This window comes from Elephantulus edwardii, unplaced genomic scaffold (genome assembly GCF_000299155.1).
Source record: "Elephantulus edwardii isolate Elephantulus edwardi_28Jun2011 unplaced genomic scaffold, EleEdw1.0 scaffold00092, whole genome shotgun sequence".
NCBI classification, from domain to species: Eukaryota; Metazoa; Chordata; class Mammalia; order Macroscelidea; family Macroscelididae; genus Elephantulus; species Elephantulus edwardii.
The window spans coordinates 9,515,699-9,540,895 of NW_006399842.1; the positions used below are offsets into that span (position 1 = coordinate 9,515,699).

Genomic DNA, 25,197 nt, shown 5'->3' on the forward strand with positions numbered 1-25,197 from the left:
CTTTCTTTTTGCCCACCATTAGAAACAATTATCACTTTCCCCAGGCCTCCAGAGCAGCTTTCCCCTTTGATGCCTGCCTTAAAGAGATAGAGGGGCGGGGGAAGGGCAGACTGTCTTTCTTTCCATTTCAGGATTTATTATTTAGCATGGTCAGACTATCAAGCAGGGCAGCATTTCCTGTGTTGGGCAGTCCCCCCCTGAAGAGTTCTAGAAATAGCAGGAGACCTCAGAGTCTCTACCTAGATTACAGTTGCTCCCTAGTCTCTTCCAAATGAGGTAACTTGCCAGAACAGACCTTTCAGCCTTGGTGCTCAGCTCTGGGGCAAGTGGCACATCGTTGCTATCAAGATGTGTTCCTAATTCATTAAGCACTCCACACTCTTTCAGAATCTAATAGCCCATTAGTAGGTCTAACCTGTGATTTGGGGTGCAGAACCCTAGGCCCAATCAAATTGCTTTCAACTGGAAGAGAACCTGAAAATCATGTTAAGCCATCCATGGTTCTATAGCACACCAACTTTCCTACATGTAAGGAAAAGGCATTTCTTAGCGGATAGTTTAGAATTACAGGATTCTAAAGATGGACCTGATCTTTTCATTTGCTCAATCAATTGCTTAATTTCACCTATGCAGGGAGTAAAATAAATGGGGCTTCTCAACATTCATCTAAGAGAAAGACTGATCAATGCTGAAAAGTCACAGAAAACATTCAAAAAAGTGGTGAAGCAGAAGTATTTTCTTATCATTACTTCCCGGCCAGCTATTATTTCTGGGCACAGAATCCTTATATTCCTACAAGGCAGGTATGGTCATCTCATCCTCACGTGCAGATGAGACATCTACTGTTTAGGAGGGATAATAACCCGCCAAGTTGGACCCTGCAGAGTGGCCTAGTCTATGCCTAAACCTGATTTGTCTGGGTCATTCCAGAATCTACCTGTTCTTCCTAGTGCATCCTACAAATAAGGACACAGGCTCTCAATGTAAATGTGAATCATCCTGAGGATGGTGGTAAGAATGGTGATAGAGATCCAAATGCTCTGCCTCCAGTAGCTCCATTTTTATGTCACTATAAAAGGTAGACTCAGGGAGCTCTGGTGGCCTAGGGGCAAGAAGCTGCACTGCAATCCCAGAGGTGCATGGTTCAAATCCACCAGATGCTCTGCTGGAGAAGGAGGGACAATCTCCTCCTGTAGAAGTCAGATCCAATTTGATGGCACACACACAAAAATAAGGGGGTGGGGTAGTTAGACTTGTGTCTTCATTTCAGGATGTGAAAACTGGAGCCAAGGGAGAGGTTAATGACCACAGAAGCAGAGGTACTAATAAATAAAAGAACAACACTCATCATCAGTGTACTTGTATGAGATAGTAGTTCTGTTCTGCGGCTCCACCACGTGGGGCAGGCACTATCCCCCCATTTTACAGAGGGCAGAGCCAAGCCTTGGTCTGCGTGCCCATAGCATGAGCCTCAGACAAGAGCTTCAAGGAGGCAGAGTGGGGGGTGCTCAGACTCCTCAAGCTAGTAAATCCTCTAACAAGGGAGAGTGATTAGTGTCGGATGTGGCGGTCTGCTTTTGTGCTGTTGACAACTGCTCCCTTTAAAGGCCTGGCTGGGGCTCATTTCACACGGGCCCTCCACAGGCCTGTGCCTCGTCTCCGTAATTATGCCATTCACTAGTCACCCAGGCCCGCCTCTGAACTCCTGACCCAGCACTGAAAGACTTGGGATCTCATTACTAATCTCTTAAGCCACCTAGTCCTCCAAAAGACGTCCATTTAAGTTGGAGGCCAAGGCTTTGGGGGTGGGGGCCAGAGAGAGGGAAACGCCACCGTGAGGACTTCTCATGACATGGCCCTTTCCCCTGCTCACTCAGGAGGTCCAGAGCCAGCGCTGTGCGGGGCAGGCCTGGCTGAGGGTCCCTGGCGCAGCTCTGCGCAGACAGGCACACCTCGCACGAGAAGGGCATCTGGAACCACCTGTTTGTAATTTCAGGGGTGCGGGTGGGGAATGAGGCCTGTGTTTGTTTTAATTATTATTATTGTTGTTGAGAAGGGGGGGAGGAGCAGAAACTACTAACATCTGGAGACTGCTGTCCAGCTTACGTAATCCCCCACAGCGGAGGAGGAGCACGGGATCCCCAGCCAGATGGTCTGTGGGTGACTTAACGGCACATGGGCCTCCTCTAGGAGTAAGATGCTGATTGCCTTAGACCGGGATTCGGGGCTTCTTGAAATTTCTGAATCGGCCAAAGGCAGGGTTTGGGAGCTTCCAGAGATATCTTTTATTTTAGGAGAATCAATTTTTCTTGCAGACAAAGTTGATGGTTTTCTCTTCTAGTTCTCCCTCATGCATACACTTGTCCAGTCCATCCATTTATTCAATATACAATTACTTAGCACTCACTAGATATGAGGTTCCTTATTTCCATGGTTGCATGAGGGAAATGGGTCCCAGAGGAGGAAAAGCAGTAAGGAGAAAATCTTTGCTCCTAGATAACTCCCAGGGCCACAGGGCAGGAGGATGGGAATGAAGCAAGCCAAACTCCATGGAACAGAACGGTAAATTCTGTGTTGAAGACACATGGAGGCTGAGGGACATGCACAAAGAAGGGAATAATTGACACGATCTCGGCCTGTTGGCCAGATCTGACATGCAAACTCTTAATGTCAAGGGAGCTCTAGAGAGTAAGCGCTAAGGTAGAAAAGACCATAGTCAAGCCATGTTTCCCATATAGTGGCAACAGTATAAGCATGAAGTATAAAGTTTGAGATGCTAAATCTTTGTGCAAACAGTTCTGAAGGCTCGGGTCTTTGGGGTTGTCTCATATTATATTTGCACTGAAACTAGCTAAGAAAAATAGCATAGATACTAGGTCTGGACATACAAGCAACATAGACTCCTGATCTGATCCAAGGTACATTGTTAGCATTTACTAGGATCTTCACTCAACTTTAGACCAGAACGCAGAGATAATGCCAGCATAAAGTGAAAATACTGAGCCGTGGCCAGTTACAGATAAAAATTCTGAGACATTGTGAACTTCATCTCAGTCTAGAGGCACTGCCGCTCTAAAGCTAATATTATGTTCAGTACTGAGATACTACATACTACCCCTTCTAGACAATAAAGCATCATAATCCTAGAACAGCACTGGTTAATGCTATCTGCTCTAAACTCCAACACCCAAATACTGCATGTGCTTGACTTAGAAGACTGAGGAGACAAAGCCAGTCAGCTCTGGGAGCCTCTGGATAGATATGAGTTAACAAGGAATGAGGTGACACATCCCAGATCAGAGCCTGGTCACTGAAACCTTCAGTTAGGAATGATAGAGCAGCGGTTAATGGCAATCTTGACCACACTGGCCTACACAAGAAAAGGTCAGAGAAGTGATTTTTTTTTTTCTCTTAAAAACTCAGTATTAAAAGAATAAGACATTCTCATATTCATTCTCATATTTTCTAGGAGGTTTTTGGTTGTTGCTTGCTAGTCCCATCCTTCTCTTGTACAATCTTCTTAATTAAGATCAGTGTGTTCCGAGTTGTGTACAAGAATAAGTGCCAGCCACATGGCCTGAAGGGAGCCCCACTAGATGCCAAGATGATTACAGAGGGTGCACTCCCTGGGCTTTGGTCTCAGTAACCTTCTGGCTCTGGTAAGTGAGGCCTAGAAACTGTGACATGATTGACCGTGTTCTCTCTCCTTGCTTTTTTGAAGATGAAGCAGCATTCTTGCCAGAACTTCTTCAAGCTCAATTTCTCCTATGAAGAAGCTCCAAAGGACAAAGTACACTGAGAGACATATGAAATCAGGAAGTCAAGAATTGCTGTCCCTTAAATAAAGCTGAATATCCTGATCTTAATAATATTCTGAGCTCAAACAAAGGCTCCCATTCTTAAGGGCAAAGATAACATTTTATTCTGGCCTGCTTTCCTTATTTCAGAAGTTGGGACAGAGATCATGGTGTGCAAATAAGAGGTATTACCCATCAGATGTTCCAGGGAGACTTCACACTTAATGCGTCCATCACCCATCAGAAGAGTCCTCTGAAGAACAGGGACCTTTTAGAGTGAGTCTTTCCCCTGGCAACAGCCTTGGCGTAATGCAACACACATCTGCATGAAAGTAGGATGTTGAAGCAGCTGTTCTGAGCTGTGGTCCCTGGGAACAACTGCAGCATCATCTGGGATTCCCAGTGTAAACTTCTCCACAATTCCTAAAACTGCTATTTTCCTAAGCCCTCCACTGAGCAGTGGAGGTCACAGGACCATTAAAGTCATAGGGAGGTGGGTTTGCTCTTAGAATTTCCTGACAGCACAACCTTAAATCCTTCCCCAAGCCTGAATTTCTCCCCTGCAAAATAGGATGAGGATTTTTATTTTCTAGGATTTCTATGAGGATTAAAAGAGTCTTTTAAAAGTTTAAATGCAACCCTTAAAGATAGAAACACACAAACCACATTCCCGCCCTCCTTTATTCCACTTTCTGCTTTTCTCCCTGGAATTTGACAATCTAGGATCTAAATAATAGAATTCACTGTCATATTCCTGGGCCAGCAGCAGAAACTTAGATAAGTTATTTAAACTCTGTGAACCTCAATTCATTCCAAGTAAATCGAGTGAAAACTCTAGTAGCTACCTCATAAAGGTGAGTAGTAAGTTTAAATATGCTAACACAGCCTGAAGCTGCATACAGTGCATGGCATTGAGTAACTGCTCTAATATGCAAGAGATGCACCTTATTTCTATCATTATTATACATTATTCTATCAATTACTTATAATATTATTATGTTAGGGGGCTCTGGTGGCCTAATGGTGAGGAATTACGCTATCAATGCTAAGGTTCATGGTTTGAATCCACCAGCTGGTCCACAGGAGAAAGATAAGCAATTATCTCCCATGTAATTTACAGACTCTGCAAGCCCACTGTAGGAACAGCTGTAGGTTGGTTCCAACTCAAAGACATCTAATAACAACAATATGCTATTGCTATTACAGTCATTTGTTATTGCTCCGTTACTTCCTTTCCTTTGCCCCTTGATTCTGTATACCTTTGTCCCATTCCCCTCCACCTCTCTGTCTCTAACACTCTCCCATGCTAGACCTTTAATTCAGGAGGCTTCTTTAAGAATGAACCATAATCTCAAGTCAATAGAAGCTTTTAGTGCTTCAGTCGGTCTCTGTAGAAACCTGGCCAATCAAGAATTGTGACTTTAATCTTTCCTAGGATAACAGGAAGGAAAGAAATGGAATTTTTATCCTGGGGCCCAGCTTCCAGAAACTGTTTCATACTTTCTGGGCAAAACTGTCAACAGAATGAAGTATATGTTTATTCACAAATATTTATCCCATATTTACAATAGCCCAGGTCCTATTCTTCTTACTGGACTTCAACAGTTAACAAATTAAAAAGAACTATCACAAAGAACCCCTTATCTAGCATAATAGAATGATTAGATAGAATAAGAGGAAAATGTAGAACAAAATTAAAAATCTGAAAGAAGGTCTGGTCTACAGGACCAATAGACATGAGAGAAAGTCTCAAGATTATCACTCTAAAATATTCTTTGAACTTGAAGTCACTCCATGAAGCCATCTTTTAGAGAAAGAATAGATTCTCTCTTTTCATGCAATTGAATCAGAACGGACTCATAGCTGACTCTCCAGCAGGCTTCCAGGATATAGATATATTGGTATATTTACATCTATCTCTACACTTACAGCATGGGAGGAAATTGTCTACCTTTCTCCTGTGGAGCTGCTGGTAGATTTGAGCCAATGTCTTTGGTTTTGGCCGACCAATATTCTATCCACAGGCTACCATAAAAATAAACTATCTTTTAAAATAAATATCACCTAAGACAATTAACTATAGAAGAAGAAATGTCCAATGCTGACCCAAATGAAAAGAGGAGAAGCAAGTTGAGAAAGGGAAGCTAGATGAATGGAAACAGAACAAATGGAATAGAAATAATGAGAATACTGACACAATTAAAAAATTGCAATCAATGTTATACAAAAAATTGCACAAAAATTGCTAAATTGAACCCAATTTTCTACATATACTTTCATCAAAAACACAATACAGTATTCGTAAAAAATAAATCAATTATTATGTAAAGATAATTTACTCTAATATGAGTAGATAATTGTTTTCTCTCCTGATTTTCAAAAGCAGTTATGTTTAAATTTTTACTTCTGGAATTTGAGGAGGCATTTTCTTACCTGGTGAAATAATACTTTAGTTTATACACACACACACACACACACACACACACACACACACACACACACACACACAAAAGAACTCCTTGTCCTCATAGAGCAAACATTCCAGAGGCAGAGGTCATGGAGGCATAGGGAACAGAAAGAACACAAAGTCGAGCTTTAGGAGGATCTTCACGGACCTCCTTTCTTTGAGTCATCAGATCCATTGCCATATTCGTAATGTGATGAATGAATTAAGGGAATGCTCTGCTCACCCTGGTCATCTATTGTATCATCTATTGGTCATCAGACTGTAACCTGGCAATGACAGAACCATCTCTATACATTTCTTTGTAAATGGAATCCAAACATAAATGATACCTCCCTTAGCAGACACTGTTTCCAACAGCACCATTCAAAGAATCCATGAATATATTCTTGTGTAGCAGACCCTGTTCTAAGGACTGGATATAGAAAGAAGAGGTAAGTTGGAGCCCAAATCCTTATGACTCTGTCAGTCCACTTGGAAGGAGAAGTTCTTGTCGTTATGTACTATTGAGTCGACTACAACTAATAGTAACTCTATGAACAATGGAAGTAAACGTTGCCCTTATTCTATGCTATTCTCACCATCTTCAATGTACTTGAGTCATCTTTTTACAGTCACTGTAAATTCATCTTGTTGAAAGGGTGTTCCTTTCTTACACTGATCCACTACTTTTCCAAGTATGGTGTCCTGTTCCAAAGACTGGTCCCTCCAAACAATATGTTCAAAGTATGTAAGGTAGAGTTTCACAACCCTTGCCTCCAAGGATCAATTAGCCTCCAAGGATCAACTTGCCTCCAAAAACTATAGTTGCACTTTTCCCAGGACAGACCTGTTTGTTCTCTTGGCAGTCAATGGGATATTCAGTACTCTTCTCCAAAACCACTAGTCAAAGGCATTGTTTTTTCTGCTATCATCCTTGGTCACTGTCCAACTTTCATATGCAAAACAAGCAATTAAGAAGACCATGACTTGGATCAGGTACATTTTAGTCTTTAAAAGTGACATCATTACTATTTAGTACTCTGGACAGGACTCTCCCCATGTGGATTTTCCCCATGTGACTCCTGTTTTGTTTATAAATTTTTATTTTACACTGGTTTGCTTACAAAGTTTATATACATTGTGTTTCACACTATCCTTTATTCACATTGTATTTCATACACTCATTCTCATTCATTATGTTTTCTAAAATGAATCATCATTGAACTAAGCCCACGATTACTCTGCCTTTCCAGATCCCCGCCAGGTCTTTCCCATTTCCTTTAACCATCCTTCTCTCCACCTACCAAATTTTGAGAACCTATGATTTCCCCCTGCTCATCCCCACTCCTCTGCTCCCACCCTCCCTGCCGTGGATCCTCATTCATGTTTTACTGGTTATCTTTCCATGTCTATTATAATGGCCCTACACAGTATTTGTTCTTAAGAAACTGAGTTAGTTCATTCAGCATAATGGTCTTCAGTCCCTCCCAAGTTATACAGTCACTGTTTTTTTTTTTATATTATTGCTCCTGAGTGCTGTGTAGTATTCTCTCATGTGAATGTGCCACAATTTCTCAATCCATTTGATTGTGGTTGGACATTTGGGTTGTTTCCATATTATTGTGACAGTGAATAATGCTGCTATGAATGTTGGTGTGCAAATCTCTGTGTCTCAGTTTTCATTTGCTTGGGGTATATTTCTAGCAGTGGAGTAGCTGGGTCATACGGAATGTCTATGTTCACCTTTTTGAGGAAATGCCAAACAAATCTCACCAACAACATATGCGCGTCCTATCTCTCCATATCCTCTCCAACATTTATCGCTTGCTCTCCTGTTAACTTTGCCACTGCTACTGGGGTGAGATGGTATCTCATGGTGGTTTGGATTTGCATCTCTCTTATTACCAGTGATAGTGAATATTGCTTTATGTGTCTACTGGCTATCCAAACGTCTTCCTCTGTGAAATGTCTCTCCAAGTTTCTTGCTCATTCTCTACTTGGGGTGTATTATCTTTTGACTTCCTGACTGCTGCTACCAAGGGTGTTGATTGTAGAGCCAAGTAAGAAGAAACCATTAACAACTTCAATCTGTTTTGAAAGGCTGTAGACATAGATAATTGCAATGTAAAAAGCCTATTCCTAAAGAGCATGGGTTTGGAAACACTATGAACTTTGATAAATGACAATAGTTATGGAAAAGCTTCAGGCCTTTTGTTCATAGGGTCGCTATGAGTTGTGCTTGACTTGACGATAATCATCAACAACAACATGTAAAATTAGAGGAAGAAGACTTCTAGTTCAAAAGGAGCACCACTTCAACTGGACTATGAAGGAAAGGAGTGTTAAAGAAGGTGGCTTTTTTTGAGCAGGAAAAACGGGACCAGCAGACATGTCTAGTGCAGCAAGGGGGCCCACTGTGCGTGCATGCTGGGTAACTGGCTATAAGGAAAGGCCAGCTGCAAGTCAGACCTGACCTTGCCTACAGGATGCTGACTAGGAAGCCTAGCAGGTAAGAGACCTTTGAGACCAATATTTCTAGTGAATTTTGGAAAATACACCCCAAGGCAAAAATTCACCAGTGAGTATTTACAAAGACTTTAAAGGTATAAAACAATGTGTCAGGAAAATATTAGTATGTCATAGTCTCACTTAAGAAAGCAATCAATGCTATTAGGAATAGCTAAAAAGAAAGAAAGAAACAAACAAATAAAAAACAAACCCAACCAAACGAAACAATGGACTGAGACATGCTCTGAAATTGGGGCAGGCAGTGGAATCTTTCCTTGCTTATTTTGTGAAATGTAGGCACAGTTCTCACTATGAGGATTTAATGCAGTAACTTAATGACTATAAGGATTTAATGCAGTAACAGAGTTCAATGAACTTAGTTAGCACTCATTATATGCCAACTACTATTTCAAGTGCTCTATACTGTTATCATATTGAACCCACACAATCTGACTGGAGTTACAGACAAGGAAACTGAGGCACTTAGATGGTAACTAATTTCCTCAGGATCACAAACTGAGGTGGAAGATTGAGATGTGATGTAAAGCCCTGCTGTCCATTAGTGTAGCCTATTATCTCCAAGTGGCTATTTACATTTAAATGGATTAAAATAAACAATCTAGTTCCTCACTTGTGCTAGCCACATTTCAAGTGCTCAGTGACTGAAGCATTGAGCACATGACTAGAGGCACTGAGCATATGACGAGAGGCTGCTATATAGGACAGTGCAGATATAGAAGATTTCCATTATCTCAGAAACTTTTAATGAACAGAGTGAGTCTGGTACCTGGGCTTTTAACACTGACTTCATTCTATCCCCTCTGGAAAGTAAATTCCTAACCATAGCTCCCAAGGCAAGCCAGAGGGAGCTGCTGGCATTTAGACTTCTTGCCATCAGGGGCTACCCTGCAAACATGTGCATCATTAGGTGGTATTCACAGCCCTGAAAGCAGTATCCTGCAACATGCCTGATCTGCCCCTCAAGTCCATTCTGCCTGCGGGCCTCTCTTCAAGTGAATAGCAATGGAGACATCAGTCAAGTGTTCCCTTCTACCAGCTGCACATATGGGTCCAGTTTGAGAAAGGGCCCCAGGGTGGGCAGGAGCCGCAGGAAAGTTCTGTTGCACTGGTCTGGTACAGAAGCGTGCCCCTAAGCAGGGATGCCTCTCACGTGTTTCTCTAAATCCCTCTCTCTCAGGAAAACAAACATGCATAAATGCATCCAGTACCTCCTGGTGCTTGTGTCTGAGTACAGAATTAGAGTTTTCAGAAACCCATGACTGGAGTGGAAAAAAAGGGAATGAAAGATTCTTTTTGGTCTGGTTCAAAAGATAATACACCATGTTCATTTAAGAAGAAAGGGTAGTAGATAGAAAATAGGAACAGGCGGGGCTGAAAAGAAAACACTAACAAATGAATCCACACAAGCAAACAAAAACAAAATTCTGAGCAGAGCCAAACCTCAATTCCCCTTGAAACCCCATCCTTTGGACCTGGCTTGAGAAAGTTTACTTTCAGACTTACAGAAATGAGCATGTGGTTTGGGGGACAGCATTCAATACCACTGGAGCAGTGGGCTCAGCAAGCCTGACTGGCTCTTGCTTCCTAAGTACACTATAGCCTCAGAGGGCAAGCGCTGTTTACATTTTTTGCATGTTTCTTGGGTACAGAACATGAAACTAAATTACACAGCAAAGGCCAGGCTGGCTGAATGCCGGTGCCCCCACTTAACACAATAACCATAATAAAAAAAAAAAAAGAAAAGAAAAGAAAATGAAAGACGGGGATAAAGGGAAGGCTTAAGGCAACTTGAGTAAAAAACAAGGATGGAAGGAAGGTGTCCCATCCCCAAACTAAGGGAGGTAGGGAAAGAGGGAGTGGAACATAAAGGCAATGAGATGGGAGGGAGCCAGGTGTAGGGAGAGAGGGAAGACAGACATGGAATCTTCCTAGACGAGCCACACAGTGGACTGGCAGGGCCATGCCTGCTCTCCCTAGGGAATCATGGAAGTCACAGCAATCTGCAAGGTCTTGCTTATCTCTGTGCATCAAGTCAAGATATAACTTGATGCACAGAGATAATAAGGCATCAGGTCATTTGCGTGGAACATTCTCTGTTCATCAGTACATGTTTGCTGTGTGCCTACAAATATCATTCTCTGATCATCCATACATGCTTACTGTGTGCCTACAAATATTAACTCACTACTGTTTTTCTCAGAATTTGTGGCCCTCTTCCTGGCTCGGTTTACTTGCCATGTTTTAGATCCCTGTTAGATGGCAGTGATGGCGGTGTTTCTGTTGGGCACATTGCATCAACGACTATTTTTGATGACTCTGTGAGCAAAAGACCATAATTTTTCCCTATTGTGTACCATCCCCACACTTTCTGTTATGCTCTAACTCATCACTGAATCAACCTATTTCCTTGAGGATATTTCTCTTTTCTACTGACCTTCTACATTTCCCAGCCCGATGCCTCTTTCCAAGGATTGATCCCTCATGAAAAGCTCCTCAAAGTATGTGAGACTTGCCTCTAAGGAACACCTTAATTCCACCACTTCTAAGACAGATTTGTTTGGGATTTTTTGTTTGTTTTGCATTCAATAGGATATTCAGTAGTCTTGTGCAACAACACAATTCAGAGGCTTGATTCTTCAATCTTTCTTATTCACTGTCCAACATTCATTTGAATACGAAGCAACTGAAAATACCATTGGGTGGGTCAGGCCTACTTTAGTCTTTAAACTGACATCCTTGCTCTTCAGCTCTTTAAAGAGGTCCTTGATTGTAGACTCTTCCAATGTAAAAGGTCTTGGCTGATGCTATCATTGATGCTGATTGAGGATCCAAGTAAAACAAAATCCTTGACAACTTCTTGTTCTCTTGATGGTGAGATGTAATTCAAATGGAAGATTACAGTCTTTGATATTTTCAGTAAGTGCTCTCAGTCTTGTTCACTTTTTGAAAGCAAAGTTGTGTAACCCACATAATGTAGGCTGTTGATGACTCTTCCTTCAATTGTTAGGCCACATCCTTTTTCTCAGAGTTGAATTTTTAAAAAATTATTTTGTTAGCACACATTTTGATTAAGCGTGGAGGAAGTATTAGATGTATACTTGTACTACACATTTTATATATGTCAGCTCTTTGAATCTTCAAGTCCATCCCAGAGAGCAACAACAAGCTCATTGCACAGATGAGGAAAGCTGAAGTTTACAGTAGTGAAGTCTTTTGACTGAGATCAGTTAGTCAGTTAGTAAGTAACAATGCTCCAAACAAGTCTTTATGTCCATATACCTCTATGAAGCAACACATCCATCAGTAGTCTTCTTATTTTCCCCAAATATGCAGCTTAAAATAATTTCATGGTTACCCTCCCTTTTATTTAGAAGTATCCTTCCCCTTCAATATACACTTTGCCTAAGGTTAACTTTCAAGAACCACAACACTTTTTAACATGTGTGCCTATTATTAGAAGAAGAGCCTTGAATATACCACCAAGGAAAAAAAACCAATCTGTCTTGGAGAGCGTGAAACCGAGTTTCTCCATGGAGGCTAGGATTTTGGAACTCCATTGCACATACTTTGGGCACGTGGCCAGGAGGGACCAGTCTATGGAGAAGGACTTCACGCTCGGAAGGGTGGACAGTGCAGGAGAGGAAGATCCCAGATAAGATGAATCAATACACTAATTGGGACAATGGGAGTGGGTGTATTGGAATCATTGAGACTGGCTCAGGACAGGTCAGGCTTCAGAGCTGCTATACATAGGGTTGCCACGGGTAGCTGGCCACTCAATGACACATAACAAACAACAATATATCATGCTTTCCTTTCTCCATGGGACACCTATATATTTATTAAAAGTTATATTTGCCTTATTAATTTCACCCTCAGCCTACTGTACAAAATGATGTTTTGGACAAGTAGGTCCATAACAAATTTCTGTTGATTTGGAATCTACATAATAATTTTATAATAAATAAGAAATTGAAATGTTCAGGGAAGTAATTGAATAAAACTTCAATCTTAATTAAGCAATCAAAGACCAAGATACTTTCAGCCTTTATTTGCTTAGAATTCTTAGCCCAAAATATTGTTTCCTTTGTACATGAAACAAGGCAAACAAACAAACAAACCAGCCTTAATCCCTAATTGGAACCCTCAGTTGCTGAAACTCCATAGGTAGAGAAAAACATTTATTATAAAATTTGTCAGTTACTACAAAAAAAAGAACCACCACTTTTCTGTCAGTTTGTCACGCTGTGATAGCTTATATGTTGCTGTGATCCTAGAAGTTATACCATCACTATTTCAATACCTCCTGATCTACTTTCTAAAATGGCCAGCAGAAAAGCTTATAAATAGCAGTAGAATACCGTCTGATTCAGTGCCAGAAAATGAGTCTCTCAAATTGGAAGGTCCTCAAAATATACCTGTGAAAGAGCCGCTTCCTCAAAATAGAGTTAACCTTAGTGATGTGTAGGGAGTCAAGTTGCAGAACTTTTGTTTCCTCATATGGCATGACTCAAAATGATAAGAGCTGCAAACACCCAGAAAGCCAGAATGTGGAACTCATGAAGTATTAATCTAGGAAAACTGAAAGTCACCAGAAATTAAATTGCACAAATATAGGTCAGTAACAGTAGGGAGTAAGCTGATCTAAGCTGAAATGGACTAGTAATGGGACTTTTTAATCAAGCAGATAGTTTATTATAAGAATAGAAACTTGAAGAGAAATAGTGTCACATTTATTAAGAAAGCAAATATTTTAAAATCTATTCTGTCAGTCTTGGGGAAATATCTACATGCATATAAGAAAATGCAGTTAATACAACTATTACTAAAATTTAAATATCATTACTCATTAATGCCTAAGGTAAAGAAATTGAAGACAAGTTACTAATTTTTGCAGTCTGAAGTCAATCAATTGTATATTGATCATTGTTGATTAAAGTTGGAAATAAAAAAGATCTGAAATTGAAAAAATAAAGCCTTGGCGGTAGAAGTGACACAAAAGTCCATGACAGGATTTTGCAAGACCAGAAATTTATTTATTGAAAATACTGTTTTTCAACAACATGTATAGAGGCTATCTATACACATGGATCTCACCTGAGGGGATGTAGTTATGTGCTGTTGAGTTGAATACGACATAGTGATCCTATGAACAGTGGATCTGAACCCTGTCCTATTCTGTGCCACCTTCACCCCTCCTGACAGCTCAGTCACCACGCTAATCACCTGGTGGAGGGTCTTCCTCTCCTTCCCAATCCTCCACCCTTCTGAGCATCATGTTCCCCTCCAAGGAATAGCCCCTCCTAGCAACATGCTGAAAGTATGTGAGGCTAAGCCTTATCATCCGTGCCTCCAAAGGGCACTCTGGCTGCACCCTATCAAAAAATATATTTTTTTTCTTTTCTTGTATCATCAAACTATATCCAATTGGCACAGGGGAAGAATGTCCTTCCTTCTCCAGCGGAGCACCTGGTAGATTTGAACCATGTGCCTTTGGGATTGCAGCACAACTTCTTGCCATTAGGCCACCAGAGCTACCATTTCTCCAAAACCTTTTTATTTGTTCTTTTGGCAGTCCATGGGATGTTTAGTGATCTTCTCCAACACCACAACTCAAAGGCATCAATTCTTCTTCTGTCATCCTATTCAATGTCCAGCTCTCAGCATAGCAATTGACTGGAAAGACCATGGTGTAACTCAGATGCACCTTAGTCTATTTCAGGAACTAGGTTTTGACCAAGAACTGACGGTATTTAAGGAAAAAGTCCAAGCTGCACTGTAGGTATTGCTAAAGCACAAGGCTCCAGGAATTGATGGAATGCCAATTTAATGAAGCTTTGGAACACTCATTTATCTATGCCAAGAAATCAGAAGATAGCTACCTGATCAATAGAGGAAGAGATCAGTATTTGTGTCTATTCTAAAGAAAGGTGATCCAACAGAATGTAGAAATTATTAAAGAGTGTAACTAATCTCACATGCAAGTAAAATCTTAATTAGGATAATTTTTAAAATGATTGCAGTAGTCCATCAAGAGAGAACAGAAAGAAATCCAATCCCGACTGAGAAGGGGATGTGGAATGAGTTACATTATTGCTGATGTCAGATGAATCTTGACTGAAAGCAGAAAATACTGGCAAGATGTTTCTATCTGTCTGAATGACTATTCAAAGACATTTGAGTATGTGGATCATAACAAATTATGAATAACATTGTGAAGAATGGCAATTGCAGAACATTTACTTGTGTTTATGCATAACCTATACACAGACTAAGAGGCTATGCTTCAAACTAACAAGGGATACTGTATGATTTAAAATAAAATAAGGCATGTGTCAGGGTTGTAGTCTTATTCAGTCTGTGTGCTGAACAAGTAATCTGAGAACTATGTGAAGAAGGAGACTCTGGGGTCGAAGTCTGTAGGAGGTCATGCTGCTAACCTAAAGGAGACTCTTTGGTGCTTCATATCCGTGTGTGGGTTGTTCAGGAGGAAGATGAGCAATCTCTTCCTACGTATTTACATCTCTAGGAATTGGTTCTGACTCACAGGCAATGAGAAAGAGGGATGTGAAGAAGAATGTGGCCTCAGGAGTGGAGGAAGACCCTCTAACATCCTGCAATAAGCAAATGGCATGGCCTTGCTTGAAGAAAGCAGGGTTTGGAGCATTTTACTGATGAAAATGAACTATTATAGTCATAAGTATGGATTATTCCACAATATAATGAAAATAAAAATCCTGACAATAATACCATGATAAACAAAGACTGAAGTTGTCAATGGTTTCATTTGACTTAGATCCACAATGAACATCCACAGAAGAAGCAACAGTCAAGACATCAAATGACGTATTGCATCTAGCAAATCTGCTCCAAAAGAACCTTTCAAAGTGTTTCAAAGCAGAGGTCTCTCTTTGAGGGCAAAGGTGTGCCTGATCCAAGCCATGGCATTTTCCACTGACTAAATGCATATGAAACCTAGACAACGAATAAGGAAGACCAAAGAGGAGGCGATGCCTTTGAATTAGAGTGTCTGCAAAGAAATGGAAATAGACTATGGACTGTCAGAAAAATAAACGAAACGGTCTTGGAAAAATTCTAATCCGAATGCTGCTCAGAAGCATAGATAGGGAGATTCTGTCCAATGTACTTGCGCTCATGTTCTCAGGGTCTTTTGTTGGAGGGCATTATGCTTTGAAAAGCAGACAGCAGAAGAGATTGATACATTGGTGGCAACAATGGGCTCAAAAAGCAATGAGTTTGAGGTTGAAATACATACTGAAAGAGTGAATGATGGAAGGGGAAGGGGCGAGGGAAGGAGAGTCTGAGAGATTCTTTTGTCTGGATCCTATAATATTTGGAAGCTTTAAAGTCTCTTACAGTGCAAGGCTTCCATGGCAAGTTTGAGACAGTTTAACAACCAACTCAAGAGGGATCCAATAAATTATTTTACCCCCCTTTTCCTGGTGAGATTTTTTTTGGGGTGCCCTACATAATGGGACAGCCTATAATAGACCACGGTACTTTCTGTTCTGTCTCCTTAGATGACTCGCATGTGTGCTCTTGAAAAATTATTCAGAAACCACCAGGAGAAAGCAAATCCCTTGGGTATTTGGGAAAACTTCTTGGAATCTTCTCTGACATTTCAGCGTGTTCCCTTCTCCTCTCCTCCTGCCACCATCAGCAGATGTTGTTCCAATGTGCTCTGATGAAAGCCATGGCAGGCCAGGGCAACAGTGGAGGGAGGGCCTGTACAAGTGACCACTGTACCAAGTATGGAACCAAGATAGTTCATGCTCTTCTTTGTAAATAACATCAGTTAAATAGAATTGGAGACTTGTTTCTCAGTGTAAAATCTGCAAGTTAAACTTTTTAAAAGTAATACCCATAACCTTGTGATAGAAAGGAAAAAGAATAAAAAATAGTAGCAGTGAGACAGTTTGTTTCATAGAATTTTCATCTGGAAAAAGAAGGACTAAAACTTCCTGGTAGGGCTGTTGTGAAATATACAGGACAGAATATACTTTGAATCCCTAGGCAGGTATATAAAAGTAGTGCTGCTATTGTTTCTTGTCTGTACAAGAGTATATAGGAAGAGTTTAATAGACATCACTCCTCTCCTTAATATGAACATTTGGCACGTTTATTATCAGCTCCATCAACGCTTCATGCCCAATTTTATTGCTTGACAAGTTCCCCATAACCCGTGAGACAAAGTCTAAACCCTAAGCTTCTATGAAATGTCCTTTCACATTTCTTAACTAAGTTGTCTGGCTTTATTAGTTGCTGTTTTGTTGCTCCAATTCATGGCATAACAGAAAGAAATGTTCAAAGTCCCGTCTCTGTTCATGGCTGTCAGTGTATTTGAGTTCATTGCTGCAGTTATTTGGCAAGTCATTTCACTGAGGATTTCTCGACTTTCAACAATCCTCGACTTTACCAAACATCACGTCTTCTATCTTATGTATCTTCTTCTATCTTACTTTTGAGGTTTTGGCTACTATTTTCTGTTTAATACATCCCTCCGATACAACTGCAAGCTCTCTGAGATCAATAGATGGTCAACACAAGTTTTGGGAAGACAGCAGGCACTTGATAACTGTGTTGATAACACAATAATGTTAATCTCAACAAAATGTTGACTGAGCTTCTATCCTATGTGAATCACTAGGGCTAGCATTGGAGTAAAGGTTCAAAGAGCAACCTGGCACAACATAGGGAGGATATTAAAACTTGCATGACCCAGTAAGTGAAGAGTCAGTGCTTACTATTTCTCTGCATTCACTTTCTAATTTGCACAAGGTAGATGATAGCACTCCCACTTTCTAGAACTGAAAGCTGAGATTCTCTGAGAAAGAACTTCCTCAAGACTTCCAAGTAAGAAAGGAGCTAGGAGACCAAGACCAGATGAACACGATTTCTGCTTTATCCTGTTAAAGTCCATATTCTCTATCTCTTCATATTCCTCAGCATAGGTCTTATCATATTCTTTTTGACAGAGCCAATGAAATACCCTATAATGTGTTATGAGACAAAATACAACTTGTATTTTAACAGAGGTAGAAGCAGTGTGGCACTTCCAAAGAACAGGTAAATGGAAGTCAAAGTGAAATGCCGAAGACCTAACATACTCAATGAGGGAAATAAAAAGTCAGAGATTGAATTAAAAAGAAATAGGGATGCCTGCTTCTCACTTGGCTTCTGCTGTAGGAACGTCCTCAGCAGGTTGGCCTCCTAGGAGGAGGATTTTACTCGATCACAATGAAGGCAGTGCAGTCCACTGCAGACAGCTCCCATTCTTACAAAGGTTTTCTTTACTTTGGCCATAGAAGTGCTTAGTCTGAGCTTTAGCCCCAAAGGACTAACCAAATAAATTGGTGGTTGACTGAAGGTCTGTGATCCTCAGGAGAGGAGTGTGCATTCCACATGACCTCTTAGTCTTTCTATTTCCTCCTTAGGCCATTCAAAAGGAAGGAGATGCCTACTTGGATAAGAGGAAATTGACTTGGGTAGAAATTCTAGGAGTGGAGATGGAATGAAGGAAATATCTACATCTCATTCTGGCAGCCTTGGTGTAAAGCACTAGAGAAATGCAAAACATGGAGACAAAATAAGAAAAAAGATAAGATCTTCGCAAATGCTTAAATCAAATCCTTTCTGTGGTTCCCAGAAGAGAGATAACTCCATTCCTTCAGCTCCTTTCCATTTTGCCCTATCTCAGGAACTTCTTGACTGCAGCTTGGCCAGCAAGGTACATGGCCAAAATAGCCCAAGAATGCTTTTGCTATCAGATGTGCAACCCAATTTTCAGAAACAGGAAGTATGATACTTCTGATAATATTTAGAAGTAAGACCCAATGTCCCGCATTTATATAATGTCATAGTCCTAATCAAATTTAGGAAACCTGTTTGAGGAGAATCGACAAGAGAAAGTGTACAGCACTAGAAGTGATCTTTCTTCTCTCTCCCATTGCTGTGAGTTGGAACTGAATCAAGCTAACCCTCCAGGGGGTGTCCAGAGGCTGCAAACCACATGGGAGGAGACTGTCTATCTTGCTCTCATTGCACTGCTGGGAGACTCAAATCGCCTGCCTTTGGGGTGGCAGTGCAACTTGTCACGCACCAGGCCTCCAGGTTGCCCTTTGGAAATGAATGACACACATATTTCAATGAACAACCTAGAATGATACTGCTGATACATACCATCAGTGTTCTAGACTTAATTTTTCTTATTTGCATTAGTCACCAGGTAAGCTTGCAATCTTTTTCCAACAATGCTGCTCCTCTTAATAGACCTTTCACTCTAAGCTTTGTCATAGCAAGATTAGAGGCTTTTGCTTTGATTTCTTCCACAGGATCTAGCATAGGGCTAGGAACATACCTCCAAAATGCACCTGCACTGTGTTCATCCTTTCTTTTTTTTTTTTTTTAAGTGGCTAAAGACCCAGGGCCACCATTCAGTATTTATCCTTTTTAAAGCTTTTACTCAGTCATTGGCTTGACACTAACTCATACATGATACTCCGTTGGGTTTCCAAGGATGCAAATCACATAGGAGAAAATTGCCCATCTTTCTCCCTAAGAGATACTAGTGGCTTTGAAACACCACAGAGGTGCAGCTTTTGGACTAAGAATGTAACTTCCTATGGTGTAGGGCAAGTATTCGGGAATGGTAAAGGGTGAATGCAACAGGTTGTTGGGGGTATTTTTGAGGGGTGGATAAGAATAGCAGTAGTCATTGTCTCATTCCTTGAACTAACAAGTCCTGGTGAGGTAGAGTTTTAAATGTTGGGCTACTAACTGAAAGTCTGGTAGTTCAAATTCCCCAGGTGCTCTGTAGAAAAAGATGAGTCAGTCTGCTTGTGTTAAGATTTACAACCTTGGAAACTCAATGGAGAGTTGCCATGAGCTGGAATTAACTCCACAGCAGCGGAGTTTTTGCTTTTCAAGTTAATGAAACAACCAGTGAACTTCAGGGGATCACGGATGGAGCTACCCTGGCAGAATGTAGACACAGCGACCTGGATTTGAACATGTGGGAAGGGACTGCGTCTGCCTGATAAGAATGTAGCCACTTTATACCTGTCCACCTGCCTTTCATTCTGCTGATTTCCCCAAGAATTTTTCAGATATTTTGTCACCTCCAACTTCTGGATGTGACCTCCCACTTCAAAGATCTCTCTGTCATATTCCATAACATCCTTCTAATCCAAGTCCTCCATTAATGAGTTGTGTGACTTCGGACAAGATACTCCACCTCTCAGCTTCTGCCAGGTAGTTAATAATTTTTACCTTGAAAAACCGCAGGTGTATTGGCCTCAAGGCATCTGTAATTGTCCAGCACAGTGGCTCGTATTCAGAGGCCTTCAGCAACCTACAGTTCCCTCCTATACTCTTCCCTATCTGCCTTGGTAATCACTTTCTGGATTCACATTCATCCATATGCATAGGTGTCTGTGTATGTGTGTGTCTGTGTCTGTGAGCCTTGGTGTGAGTGTGTGTGGGAAAGAAAGAAGGGGAGAGTGCGACTGGGCTGAGGGGATGTGGGGAGGGGGCAACACACGACACATCTTCCCATCTTATTTCTAAACCTTACTTCTAAGAGCCTCCGAGCCCCTCTTCCCCAGTCATCAACATCTTCACTGGAGGCCCTGACAGGGTGAAAATGAACCACCATCCTCCTCTAATGACTCTACAAGGTACTGAAGGCCAGGGTTACACTTCTGCACTTCCTTAACTGTTAGATGGGGGTTTCATTTCCATTTCAGAGAAAAATCTTTACTCTGATTTATGCAGACCTGTGCATGTGCTCATGTGAACACATGCATGGGAGTACATGATAGTGTGTAGAGTGTGTGTGTGTGTGTGTGTGTGTGTGTGTGTGTGTGTGTGAGAGAGAGAGAGGGGGGGGATGTCTTGTAGGCATTTGCTATTTTTCGATGATGATTTCAGGCCACTTTTGTTCTGTCACCCTCTAGGCCACCCTCGGCCCAGTCCTGCACCCGGCCTGTGTAGAGCTTCCCTCCCCTGACCCTGTATTCTCCTGTGAGCTGATCTCATTATGGTAAATTTAGTTACAGCTGAAGTCTCCTTGTAACAAAGATTATGTCCAAGCCCAGAGTAATGGAACCTCGTCAATTTCATTAAAATAAAATTGGTTACAATGAATAATTCAATAGGATGATTTTGTTTCCTCATCTCCTCTTTGCAGATCGAAGGGGCTAGTGTTTATAATGATTTTTTTTTTCTTAAATTGGATTTTTGTTTAGGAAGAGATCATCACCCGTAATTCCTGACAGCCTCCTCCTTGCAAGATTGGAATAATTGCCTGCACAAAGTCTCTTTTCAAATGCTACCAGTAGAAAATGCTTTATTTTTCTCACATTAGTTGCAATAACGTTCAGGTGATTCTTAAACATGGCTGCTACCTCAACTTTCCCTCAAGTGATATCCTGACTGCATTCATGTTTCCCTTGGTTGAATGACTTCTTAAGAAACACAAGAAATGCATATCGAAATTGTAACTCTTGGTCCCCCTGCCAGCTTGCACTGCTTCTTCTGAAGCAAGACATTCCACATACTAGAGAAGCAGTTCTCCAGCATTTCACTCAGTGCTATTCATACATCTACAAGGTGTAGATGTGTGTGCATGTGTACGTGTTTTTGTGTGCACGCACATATATGTGTGTTGTGTTTGTGCATGTTGTTTATCATTGTTGTTATTATGTGCTGTTGAGTCGCTTGCGACGCATAGCAATCCTATGTCAACAGCCCTAAACCCTGCTCGATCTCTTGCCAACGTTATTGTCTCTAACACACCTATCCCCATTACCCCAGTGACAGAATTAATCCATCTCATTGAGCGTCTTCCTCTCCTGCGCTGTCCCTCCACTCACCCAAGCATGATGTCCCTCTCCAAGAACGGATCCCTCCTTGAAACATGTCCAAGGCATGTCAGATGCAGCTTCAGAATCTTTGCCTCCAAGGACCAGCCTGGCTTCACCCTCTCCAGGACAAACTTGTTTTTCCTCCTAAAAGTCCATGGTATATTCAGTACTCTTCTCCAGCACCAAAGCTCAAAGGCATCAACTCTCCTTCTGTCATCCCTAGTCACTGTCCAGCTCTCTGATGAATAGCAAGTAATGGCAAAGACCATCAGGTGCACCTTAGTCTCCAGACTGACATCATTGCTTCTCAGTACCTTAGAGAGGTCTCTGACAGTAGACTTTCCCAATGCAATTCACCTTTTAATTTCCTGGCTGCTGGTAACAAGAGTGTTGATTGTAGATCCATTGTTTATCTATAGTTAAAGAATTATTACACATTTCCCATTACCTCGTCTTAGCTAGCTCTTGTGCTTGAAGATGATGAGACCAGCATGAACAATCTGCTTTCAAAGAATAACAACCTGATGTGAGAATCAGACACAAAAGAGATCAACAGTGATCACCGTAAAGGGAGAAGGGGTGGAATAGGCCACAGAAGTTGCTTTGCTGACCTATAAGTCAATCACCTCTCTGGCGGTTCGAATCTATGAGTGGCTCTGCAAGGAAACGATGGGCAATCTCCTCGCAAGTAATTTGTAGCTTCTGAAAACCTGCTGAAGGGTTTGGGTTCCTTCCTGTATGACAGCAATGGGGTTTGAGAACTCACTGTTATGAGTGCAACCACAGATGAGAGGGGTAAGTACAGAGGTAGCATAAGGGAGGACAATCATAACCATGCATTCCCTCCTTCGTTGGGCTGGCATGTAAAATATCACAGAATGGCATGCTCTTGTTCTGTCCTATTTTCCTCAGGTCTAGCAGGAGCACATACAAATGAATACATAAAGGAACTAAAGGGGAAATAAATTAATGAACAAAATTATCAAACCATATAGCTAATAAATAAGCTGGACCTACCTTACACCTGACCCAATGATTCTGCACTGGGGTCTAGAAGAGCAACAAATCTCACTTTGATGTAAACGCCAAGCCTATCCCACTGACTCCAAAACAAGAAAGTAATATTTGAGATTAACAGTGGAGAAGAGTGGTTCCTCTTTAAGGCCAGGACACTCACGGTTGCATATATATGGCCACTGGGTAAGGCAGTCTGGAGCACTGAGTTGTGTCTCTGGGAAAAAGGAATCTCAGAAGAAGGCAGGTGCTTGACCTGCAATGTGGCTGTAAAGGGGGCTCTGGGGGCAGCACGGCGATCCTTAACATCACACAAGCTCAGTGTCCTCAACACTTTAACTCCCTCAGCTGAGCTGAAAGGACCCTGGGGATGGACCGAGGAATAAAAACAGTGCATTAGGGGACTGAGAAGTGAGTCATGGCTTCTCACAGTAGGAAAGTCCTTGGAAACCATCTATCAAGTTCAACTACCCTTTATTCTAAAGAGCAGAAAGAAAATAGTGCGCAGAGAAGTGGTAGGAAGTGGTCTAAAGTCACAAAGCAAACAAATCTTAGATTTAGAACACACTCATAGAAAAGTACCCAGGACACATATAATTGGTATCTTCAAACAAGTAGGATGTCTTATACCACTTGCACTCTAATGGCCTTATATAAAAGAAAGTTCTTTCCACAGATAGAAAGGATAAGATGGAAGGAAACATCAAAAATCAAATCATTAATGAGAACTGTCCATCAGGCTTCTGAGATGGCAAATCATTAGGAAAGGAGACTGACCATCTCTCCGCCACAGAGCAGCTGGTAAATTCAGATTGTTGACCTTTGGGTGAACATCTGGCATGTCACACATCACACCATCAGGCTCCCTATGTATTTATGCACACTGTGGTTTCCTACCTTAACTATTCCATGCTCAATCTCTAACAAATGGCACTACTTTGGGTCACTTCTATTTACACTGCCCTAAGGTGGACAGTCTTGAGGACCATGATTCAGAATGTCTGTAGCTGTATCACAGGTGGGCTGAGAGCTTACCTGGGATGATGCTGGCTGGCCAATGATGACCCAGCCTGGACATTGTTGGTCTTGATGAGATACCGAAGCATTTGACGCCCATTGATCCAGGAATCCCTGGGGTGTGTAGACACCGCAGTCCTTAATGCTAGTTTTTTGTTCAAATTCCTCACATACTCCATCACCATCATGGAAATAGCACTGGCTGGGTTCATCTGTAGGAAACGAACATGGAAAAGGAAAGCGCAGCTGGGTATTTGTTCTTTGATCTCAGCTATCATCAGCAGATGAGAATCAGAATCAATAAAGCCATCAGCATGATCAAGACTATTATCTCACCTCTTTAAAAGCTTACAAATAACCTCCATCTTCACTGCCCCACCTGAGCTTAAATGTGAGAGGAGGGTATTGTGATTTTAACCATTATTTTAATGTTTCAGATGAGGACGTTAAGTTTCCACACGCATGTTTAGTAATTCATTAAAGTCATACAGAATGTTACTGCTGGATCAAGGGAAACTTTCACTTTCCAAGTTTTAGCTTCATAATCTATCATCACAATCCTTGAGAGTAACAAGTTGGCATTCATTTAACTTCAAAGGGGATCTGAGTTTTGTAGAATGAAGAAATTGATTCACAAGATACACTGGCTGTCCTCTCAGCTCTACAAGCGCTTCACTGCTTTAGGTAAAGTTTCCTTCCCTTTCTAGACTGAATCCTCAGTGCCGAGAAGGAATCAGACCATTGGATTTCTAAGAGGTCCTCCTTAACTACTGTTCAAGGCTTCTAAGGGCTTTTCTGTTAACTTCTAAGTTTCAGTTAAAGATCAACTTAACAATCTCTCACATAATTCCGCGTACAGTAAGGATTTATGCTTGCAAGTATTTAAGCTGTAACTGGCTGCATTGATTCTTAACTTAGTTGCCAGGACAAAGATCACAGACGCACAGATCTAGTAGAATGCTTTCTAAATAGGTATGAGCGATGTTCCTGAGTACTTTGAAGAGGTGCTTGGCAGCATCTTCTAATGCAGTATGTTATTTGAGTTCTTGACTGCTACGTCCATAAACGCTGACTGTAGATCTAAGTAAAATGAAATCATTGACAACTTCAATCTTTTTCACATTTAGGTGCTAGCTTTAGCAGCACATATACTAAACCTGGAACAATACATAGAAGACTGACATGGCCCCGGCGCAAGGATGATACGCAAATTCATGAAGTATTCTTCTACATTTATCATGATGCTGCTTATTAGTCCCGTTGTGAGACTCATGGAGAACCTGTACCTCGACAAAGAAACTGTTGTTCAAAGGAACGAGGGGATACAGTAGGGTTTAAAATCAGGAAAGGTATGTGTCAGGGCAGTATCCATTCACCACACCTATTCCATTTGTATAATGGGTAGATTAATCTGAGGAAATTAGTCTATAGAAAGAAAGTGGAATCAGGATTAGAGGGAGACTCACAATGAAATGTAAGAAATGCATATGACACAACCTCGCTTACTGAA

The 25,197-nt window shown here is 41.3% G+C and overlaps 1 protein-coding gene across 1 annotated transcript in view; it reads right to left on the minus strand.

Annotated features, from left to right (window-relative positions):
- Nucleotides 1-25,197, minus strand: part of PAPPA (pregnancy-associated plasma protein A, pappalysin 1) — a 305,562-nt gene that overhangs the window by 82,520 nt on the left and 197,845 nt on the right. The window contains exon 11 of the mRNA XM_006890754.1: nt 23,706-23,899. Coding sequence (XP_006890816.1) covers nt 23,706-23,899 — 194 coding nt within the window. The remainder of the gene's footprint in view (nt 1-23,705; nt 23,900-25,197) is intronic.